Below are 10,241 nucleotides of genomic sequence, written 5' to 3'. Positions count from 1 at the left end.
GCAAGCATGAAGATTTTTAAAAGAACAGTATAAGTGAAAGGGTCAGTTGGCTTGTAAATGCAAAAGCTCTTGTGTTTACTGAAGGCCATTGATAGAAAAATTGTAGTAAAAATACTGATTGGGAAGCATCGGTCACACTTTTTTTCAGAGTTTTTAATATATAGTAAGTATATTGTATTTTCTTTTCACAACAACCCTTTTAGGCAGGGCAAAAACTGCTATATGTGTTTCAAACATGAAGAAATTGAGACACGTGTATGGAGACTTGTCTGGAATGATGAATACTCCATAAAAAAGTGAATTCTGGAAACCAGATTTCCCAGCTCTGATTCTCAGGTGAATCCATATATCCCTGTTAGATATTAACACCCACATAGCCAGTGCATATTACAAATATAGTGTCCTCTTGTTTCTTAAAATGAAATAAAATTGATGAATTGAAACATATGAATTAAAAATAGTGTTCTTGATATGGGACAAAATAACAGGTTCAGAACTTTAGAATGTAGGAGACCCTAGACATGAATAATCTCACCTACTCATGTTAAGGACAAGGACCTGACCCAGAGGGCTTGAGATTTGAACAAGGACCTGGTGACTGGAAATATGCAGAAGAGACACTAACAGTATAATGAAATAAGGACTTGCTCTCAACTCTGCTTTTTTTCCTGCCCCCACCCAGGGGAGGAGCAGGATTTAAAAGCATCTATTCTGTGTTTTATATAATTTAGATGGAATGATTTGATAATTTTGAAAAATCAGGTGTGAATCAAATGCAGTTCTCTTCTCAGACTATACCTTGGAACTTGAAAATACTGAACAGTGTTTCTCAGAAGTTGTCTCTATAGGATAATGTAAAATTCTTTACATTCTGTTGACCTGGGAAGTTTTACGTGGCTAAGAAAATACAGTAGAATAATTGCTCTCCTTCTCAGACTATAGTAGAGATTCCTAGGTTAAGATAGGTAATTCATGTTTCGAGGATGAATATAGTCATATATATCCACACATGCCCATATTCAATTATACATGATTGTGATATATATCTATATCTATATATTGATATATATATATATATGTTGATATATAATCATGAGCATTTATAAAAGCATTAGGCCTGCAGGATATTTAAACACTCTTCATTTGTAACTTGCTTTTTCTGGGGGAATTATTTAGCTATACAAGATATCACCATATTCCTTTTTTTTTTAATATAATAAACATGTCTAGTCAAAGAAGGCATTAATGAAGCAATTCCCCAAATAAAACAGCCCATGATATCTGAGTTGCAGCAGAGAGAGAGTGTGGTCTTTGTAGTTTAATCAAGATCACAAGACTTGTTTTGAGCGTCTGTCATCTTTAATTTTACGGCACTTCATTTCAGAGTAGGACTGCCAGGGTCACATGCAATTAAAACACAGGCAAGATTTGTCTTGTGAAATCTTAACATAAAAAGTAATGTGTTACTCCATTTTAACTTTTCTACTGAACTCTGTGAACTCACTAATTACTTTTCCCCCCTCTTGTCACCTTTTTGATATGACATGTATTTTATAGAGGAGATAGAAATTTGGATTTTTTAATATCATGCATATGATTGAGGATAACAAAATTGAACCAGAGAAAAAAGGAACGCGTTTTTCAGAAATACATTTTTTAGTAATATCTGAGTACTCCAGCTTCAATTACAAAGAACCTCATAGATCAAATTCTAGGAAATAACTGTTAATCTGCTTAACTAGGGCAGGTAGAAGTGTAATAACAGAGCAGAGATTTTACAGAGGCCAGGATCGTGAACCAGAGTTTATTCTCTGGGGTGCGGGCGATAGTGCTTTTATGTGATTGGCTGAGAAAAGCATTAAAAGCCAGCGCCTACGTGGAGATTTGGAGCACAAGGAAGGTTGTTGCATCATAGTGATCAGTAAATTGCATAGACCCTTATTAACCTTATTGATAAGGAGCTTAGGGAAGACCGAGTCAGGACGCAATATATTCTTCTTTTTGTTCTCTTGTCTGTCTCCGTTTGCAATCCCAGCTGCTTTGTATGGAGAGCTTTTATGCAGCACCTCAAAATTCAATGTGAGTAGCTGCGCCTTTAAGTTAGAGCCAGGGAATGGAGTGGGAGCCAGCCCATGCACAGGGGGCTCAGGGCCTATTTAACTGGTGCTGGGGACACCTGGAGAATGTTTGAAAATTTTGTGCTTAAAGAATCTTTTATATTACTCCTCTTTCAATGCAGCTGGGGTCTGTAGGGATCAGGGGATTATTTTTGATACCTGTCGAAAAGAGTTATGTCTACACTGATTTTCCATCCCTCACTACTAATTAACCTTATTGTATACAGGAAACAGTGTATTTAATACCTGCATTCTTTCTGTAATGCCAAGTAAAATGAAATCCAGTGTGAAATCTAGTTAGCGTTTGCCTTTTTGAAGTCATTTTTAAGTTTCCAGTTTTAGTGACTGTGACCTCAGAACTGATAGCTAGAAAAATAGTGAGCTCAAACCAATTTTGGTTTCAATTGTATTCCTCACTCCCTCCAACTTAAAAGCTGCCTTTCACCTGGTCTGGTGAGGAGAATGGAGGAATGGAACATCTCGAGCTGGACCACGTTTCTCTGGAGTCTTCCATGTTGGCCTCTGCCTGTGGTTGTGAGGTTTCCCTTTATGTCCCATAGGCTGGCCCCTACTCCATTAACCTGGTTTCTCTCCTTGGCAGTTGAACACCTGTGTCCCGTTCTTTTCAATCTGGGAGGCTGAAATTTGACAGAAACATCATGGCAAAGTTGTGCAGCAGCGATGCAAGTAGATGCTGACTAAAAGGGAGGAATCTGAGCCCAGGATAAAATGTTCAAGAAAATCCCATTGGTGGAATGTTTGTGAGAGAAAAAAAAAAGGTAGGGTCTAGCAAGAAAGAGCAGAAATTAAACTGTGTAAAATGTCACCAAATGATGTGGAAAAATCCACATGTCTTCAAGTATGCTGCACAATATGGACTTAGAACACATTTTGCGAGTGATGTGAGAATGGTTAGCACAATGGTTACATTTCTGCTCTTAAAATTCCAGTGTGTGTGCGCATGTGTGTGTGCACGTGTGTCAAGTAAACTTGTTAGCTAAAATGGTGCCAGAGGAAAGTGAGGATTTTTAGGCCACTGCCTTGTATTTTCCAGATTTCTTGGCTTTTGAGATTTTCATATGTTGGTCGGAATGCCTATGCCCTGTAGCATATGTCTGACATGTAAACCACACATTGATAAGTGCAGGGAAGGGGGGTAGAAGATGCTGCTGGGTGTCACAGATGCCTGAGACCCCCTCCTCCTCCCAGCTGACTAGAAGCAGGACATCAACATTTGCTGTCAGCCTTGCATGAGTTAGATTGGTGAATCTTAACATCTCTCCACTGCGTCTGTGATTTAGTCAGCATTTCTTGGGGATCTGCACCTCAAGAGAGGTAGCTGAAGGAATGTCTGTTTGATGGCCCTTGTGTAGGTGGGACTAAGAGTCAACACAAATACCACTGATTTGGCTGCACATAATATGCTACATTTAACTTGATAGGAAACCTGACGGTGGATCATATTTAATGTTGCTAGTGTTCTGGGTGTTTGTCTCGGTTCACTGGTACACCAAGTGTGTACAGAGCCCCAAGCACGGGCTTGGTGTTGGCACTCTTACTCACTGCTTTCTTAGCACTCTCCTTATTGAATGAGAAGTATTCTATAGAATCCTGCTGATGGCCTAAGACTTTTGTGGACCCTGCATGCTTTGCTTCAAGCATAAAATAGCAAAACTCAGTTGTATAAGTCTATAAGGTGTGTGTGTGTGTGTGTGTGTGTGTGTGTGTGTGTGTGTGTATCTTCCTTCAAGTCTCTTACCAAGACAGCTATACATTTTCATTTGGAAACACTACTACAGAAAATTGTCATCTTTTTGTACAAAATGTTCATTGTATTCACATCATTTGAATGATTCAGGATCACTCTCTGGCAGCATGAGACATGGCATGTCTTGATGCCTGCCTCTTTTTCAATTATATTTGAGAGGAAGGCTGCTGGGACCCACTTTTTTCATGTTTCACAGGACCCCTAAAGGGTCAGATTTAAGTTCAATACAATATTAGATAGTAAGATATGATAGATGTTAACAGGACACTGACAAATATGATCCAACACAGCATAATACAACATAACGTGCGGTCGAAGCTACCCCTACAGGTACCTGTAAAGATGGTTAAAGAGGCTTCTGTTCTGTCCTCTCCATAATGCAGTAAAAAAATTAGTACAATGTCTGCAAAACATGTAGGCAAACAAAATGCTACACAAATATTAAAATTATAGAAATAACATGAATGAGATTAGCCGTCTACTCATAAGAACAGAGTTACTCTGTATTTCTTTGAAAAAATTGTATAATATCCCTCTTGTTCTTTTAAGAAAATTCATATGAAAGTGAAACTTTCATCAGGTGTTTTAACAGGAGAATGACCAGGCACCCTCACAAGTAGTAGAAATATCTGGGGATGTTTATGCACTTACATTTCTTTCAGTGTCTTTTCCTAATTAAGTGATCATATGGTACAGTGGCCATATTACTTAGATTCAAATATTGACCTGGCACATACTACTTACATGAACTTGGTAATTTCATTGTTTTTTTCTTCTCAATTTCCTCAAATATAAATCAGGGATAATTATAGTGTCTCCCTCTGTAGAGTCATCAAGATTAAATAAAACAATATATATCAATTGCAGTTCATGGCATATAACAAGTGCTCTATAAATGTTAGCTAATCAAAATTAGTCTTCCCATGACTCATTTCTTGATGGTCCTCTGGGTGGCCAGAGGAGCAATATTGGCTCAAGAAAAAGGAGGGAGAGGTCAGAGCCAGGTATGACAGAAGTGACCCTATGATTATCTGGGGATGACGCTGGTAGCATGCACACTCATTGACTTGGGCATGACTTGGCCAAAATAGCTTAAGATGGTTACTGTCAAATGGCAAACCACTGCCAGAATCTAGAATTAACCTCCATTGCAACCCAGCAAGTAAGCCAGAAACAGACCTGGTATGGGAGTTCTGCATAACAACAGATGGTCTTTGCACTTAGCAGTCATAATGAAGAGATGGCAGCTAAAACCCTGAAGAAGTTTAATAGCATGATGCACCATAATATCAATTTCTCTATTGGCTGCTGCTCTCTGAATTGAGACTTGCATTAACAGTCCTATAGCAATAATCTTCTGTCTGGAAATGGTGCCTATAATTTCTTCCTGCTTCAAATTCCACTCCATAATGTTGCCATGAGAATCTTTACAGCTTTGATAAAGTTACCTCCCCGCTAAAAAAAGACCTTCAGGGTCTCAAAATTGAATAGAGACTTAGGATAACACATCTTAGTATGGCATTCAGAATTTTTCTTTGAGTCAGGTCCCAACCTTCCTTCTCATTGTTTTCAGAACATAAAGTTATTAATAAACTGGAAATCCATCATCCACATCTTTTAGGGATAACTTGGAATTTCATGGTGTATTACCCATTTTAATTTCTTTCATATGATTCCATTACATAGCTGGAAAGGCAAAATAAGACAAGTAGAAAACAGAGACCCAGCTAGAGTAAATAATTTGCTCAGGGTCGACACAGCAAGTTCTCCTAAGTGCAAAGTGTGCAGGTTTTCTGCTCTTTCCCATTGCTGTGGCTCATTCGCTCATCCCCACAATCTGCTCCATGTGCGACCACTTTCTGGGGAGCAAGCTTTGTGACACTAAGGTCCTTGGGCTGAGTCTGCTGAGCTGTGTTTTATTTGGTGCCCTTAAAAATCAGATTTCACATAAGATCCTGAATTTCTGGCTTTTCACGAAAGAGCTGAAGGTCTGGCAACATTGTGCCCACATTCCCACATAAGCAACATCAGCTCCAGCTGAGTAGAAGCTGACCCTTTTGGCCAGGCGTTAAGCTTGACTTTTCCACAGCTGCTACCGCTTCATACGCTTACTGCCTGTTCCTCTTGACTCATTTCTATCACTGCCTGGCCCCACTAGGCATCTGAATTTGCAACCCTTGGTTTAAAGAAAGAGAAAAGGAGCTATCTATGTCCTAAAGATAAGATCAAACAGTGTTGAAAATATAAAATGTGATTGTTGTATTTCCAGAAAGTCTTCATTTTTTTGGTATTAAGATGTAAGTTTCCTGGGAGAGAGTTGATGTTGTTTTGGTTCGATTTCTCATTTTTGACAACAGAGCAATTTGACCCAGAACCCTTAGCAACAGTCCTTTTTGGCTGAAAATCTTTGCAGGGCCTTTTAATTAGGAATTGACAGGGTGATTAACTTATAATTCACAAAAATAAATGTGGAAAAGAGAAGTACAGGTCAATTTCTAGCTGTGTTAAACTGTAAGGACAGCACCATTGGCAAGTGACTGCTTCCTTTTAACAGCTTTTAAAATTTTACTTAATTGGATCCTTTGTTTTCTAATTGGATAGGGAGAACCATCATATGGCTTTCAATTACTAGCTGTGGCACGGTGATCCTGTCATATGGCACATGCTAAGAAAGTCAGACTGTCAACATGTAAGATGAAATATATACCATCTCCAAGAAGCTTTCTGTGTCAATAAGAAAGAGAGGAAACCTCCGATATCCTGGGTAGGTAAAGGCATGCTGAAACGGGACATAATAACTAGCTTGATTTTCTAGGGACTTGTGTTTCCATCTACAGACTAAGTTATAATTTCTTAAAATGTTTCATCATCATAATTAGAACTGACCCTAAGAATATAAGATTATAATTTTATTCCACACACAAACACATACATGAGAAAATGCTAGTCTCCTCAAACTAATTTTTCTCCTGCCCATTGGTGAGTTTAGACATTCTCTAAGAAACGAAGTTCCTCTATAGCTTTCTGGCTTTACAACCTCTATGGGATCCCTTTTGCCTACAGGATAAAATCTGAATATGTTATCATGGCCTATATCTGATCCCAACATCTTTCTCTAGCTTCATATTCCAAAATTGCTAGGCATGCACTTCACCCTCTATTCACTGAACTTCTCATTTTTCCTTGGAGATGTCAGGTCTTTCATGACTCTGTTCATGCCATTCCTGCTTCCTGGTGTGTCTTCTGCATTTTTCTTTGGTAAATCTTATTCATTGGTCAAGATTAGATTGAAAAGCTTACCTTCCCGATGAAGCCTCATCTGACTTTGTAACAGAATCAGAGAGTTACTGTCTGTAACTGAGTCTTCTGGTATTTGTCAACCACTGAGCATTGTTAATATGTCTGGAATAGCTTCTGTTCTGTTTGCCCATTCATTCAACAATACATTATGAGCGTCTTTAAATATAGGTGCTGAATCCTGGGTCTACACGCTTGCCAAGACGGCTAAGGCACCTCATCTTGTATTGAACTGTAATTGTTAGGGATAGTCTCCCTCACTGGACTGAAACTACCCAGGGTAGAAATATTGGTCTTATTTAATATTTGTGTCACCAGTGCCTAGAATTTTGCCTGGTTCAAACTAGGAGATAAGGAAACACTCACTGGTGTTTCATGACTTTTTGCTGGAGAATATTGACCAGTTATATGAAATCTAACCTTTTAGTCAACCTAGTATACTTATAATCTCAATTTTTAAACATGGAAGACTTGATATGGCCATTGTCACTGTATTTGAGATGTTATGGAATCTAATAACCTTTTGGTGTAACCCTTTTTATGCCTGTAGTGTGTTAAGTCAGATCCTGTGATGGGCACTTTGGCTCAGCACCTTGGAATGGCCTTTTCCCAGAGAGGAAACACATTCTCTGATTAAATGCCCTTAGCAGGCAGGGACAGGACACAGCTGGGGTTTGAATCAGGCTAAATCCCATCAGATTAGAAATCAAGAAGCTGGTGCTTTTGAAGATTATAAATCTGGAAAGCAGCAGAGACAAGGGGCTGTGAGTCCCTGCCCAAAGCAGGTAGTGCCACTTCTCTTTGGCTTTCATTGCTGGTTCTCTCTGGCTGATGCTTCCAGAATAACTTTAAAGATGGACCCGTGTGAAGGGATAAGATTTTAATGCTAGAACGACTGAATCTACTCTCCCCCAACGCTTCAAAAAGGGAAGTAATCAAAGTCTTGGGAAAGACCTAATTGAGAATACGGAATGGCATGGAAATGAGAATGACTTGAAATAGAACGCCAGAAACTCGTTTCATGTCTCCATGTTTTTCTGAAAGGCATAATTGCAGTTTTACATATAAGAATCGCTTAAAGCTCGCAAGTCTGCCAGCGCGCTGTTACTGGTGACTTTAGATCATGGGGGTCTGTTTCATGTGACTTTTTTTGGCTTTTCGTGTGTGTATACGTCATACTGGATGAAACTGCACTTCAGCACATATTGTGGCTTCTCTCTCTGTTGTTGGCTACAAGCCCACTTACTGGCGCCATTGCTAAAATGAAGACATTCAAGAGGGACAAGGGAGTCCTCCGCTTCCTCAGGCAGCTCCACGGATGTTGGAGCTGCCTGCACATCTGGCTGTCAAACAGCTTATGCCGCGGAGCTCATTATTGCTCTAAGTGTTTGCTCTGGATCTGTGCTTCACGCGTTTTATTTACATGCTTTATTTTTCATTTTATGAACAAATCGATAACTAGACTTACTCTTTATCACACTGGATTAGTTTTATTTATTCCCTTTGAATTTGATTAAAAAGCTGTCAAACGTAAGTCTACATTTTTATCAGCAGAATACTTTCATAAAACCGGTATGAGATGTGTTCAACTAGAACATACTTTTCAAAATAAAACAATGTTTGATATATTCTAGACAGTTACCCTTTTGTTTATCCATGACAACTGAAACTAACCATCAAATGGATAAAGCAATCTAAGTCTAGTCAAGTAATCCTTAGGGCATATGAAAAAAAAAAGGCCTTTAAAAAAAGTTATTTTTCTAGATGGATTTAATGTAATTCACCAATAAAGCATCCTCAGAAGCATAATAAAAATTCTACATAAAATGACATAGCCAGGGAAAAGGAAGATATACAGTTTGATGAAGATTCAAAATGGATGTTAGCATTAAAAATGAGCAGTCAGGCAATTCCTGTGTAATATAAAGATCAAAATTGCAGGACACTAATTTTGCTTCTAATTTATAAGATAGTGAGTTTATGGGACTACAAATAGTATTTATAAAAAAAATTCAATGGCAAATGCTTTGAACTGTCATTTTTTCTTGAGAAAAATTGCCATTCAACATGTTATATTTATAAATTTCACTGTATAGCATTGAAAATAGCTGGACTATATATATACAGAAATATTCTGAAAAGATGAAATATATCTGTTTTGGTTGTGAACCAGATCTCCTTCATTCTATTTACAAATTAATAGCTTCTGCCTTCCTACCTCTTTGTGTTCTATCCGTGTCCAAGTAACAGTATGGAGTCATGCCTAAGGCAGCCTGGCTCTTGGGAAAGCACATGTGTGCACATGCACCCCTACTCCCAACCACACTCACTCACTCATATCTCCACATACACAACCGCACACCCGATTTCCCTGGAGCAGCATTAAGGCCATTTTTTGAATATGTGCTGTTCTTTGCATATTATTTAATAGCATGAGGCATGCATGATGTGTTCCTAGAAGTGCTAGAAGGAATAGCACCAAAGGGGTTAATGTAGAACACATATAGCAAATATTGTCAATTATTTTATTCAAATGTTTGGAACTTAAACACAAAATCATCATTAAGTTTTCACAAAATGAGGCATCTGTCGCTTGAAAGGCAAAAAATATTTCAGAAATATGTTTACAGAAATGTAAAAATATTAGGCATCAAGACAGATGTGAACGTATTCAGTAGCTTGTCTTGTCTGTCAGTCTTCCTCCGAGCTGAAGATCTTACTGTACTCGCTCAGCATGAGCTCAGCTATCTGGTTCTGGTAGACCATGTGGATCGCCATGTTTCCTGTTTCATTTTCAGCTCGCAGGAGGGTGGGTCCAAATACAATCCCTAAGCTTTGTGTGGACATGAGGTTCTTGGAGGCTTTGGCCACTATCCTGTGTAGAGAGAGAGAAAAAAGTAATTCCACTGGAGTTTGAAGTGAAGTTGTGGTTACTTTGGAGTGATTAAAAAAGGTTTTTCATTCAGGAAAAGTAACTGCATTACAACATTATTTAATCTTCTACCCTACATACTTTACTATATGGAAGTAGAACCTATGAGTTTTGGGGAAAGGATACA

General features: G+C 38.5%; 1 protein-coding gene across 1 annotated transcript in view; it reads right to left on the bottom strand.

Moving 5' to 3' along the window:
- Window positions 1-9,687: 9,687 nt before the first annotated feature.
- ARHGAP15 (Rho GTPase activating protein 15) overlaps window positions 9,688-10,241 on the bottom strand; it is a 629,252-nt gene continuing 628,698 nt past the window's right edge. The window contains exon 14 of the mRNA NM_001258096.1: window positions 9,688-10,057. Coding sequence (NP_001245025.1) covers window positions 9,874-10,057 — 184 coding nt within the window. The 3' untranslated portion in view covers window positions 9,688-9,873. The remainder of the gene's footprint in view (window positions 10,058-10,241) is intronic.

The sequence above is a fragment of the Macaca mulatta genome, chromosome 12 (genome assembly GCF_049350105.2).
Source record: "Macaca mulatta isolate MMU2019108-1 chromosome 12, T2T-MMU8v2.0, whole genome shotgun sequence".
Taxonomy (NCBI): domain Eukaryota; kingdom Metazoa; phylum Chordata; class Mammalia; order Primates; family Cercopithecidae; genus Macaca; species Macaca mulatta.
The sequence above is the reverse complement of the archived record's forward strand: the minus strand, read 5'-3'. Positions and strand labels throughout refer to the sequence as shown.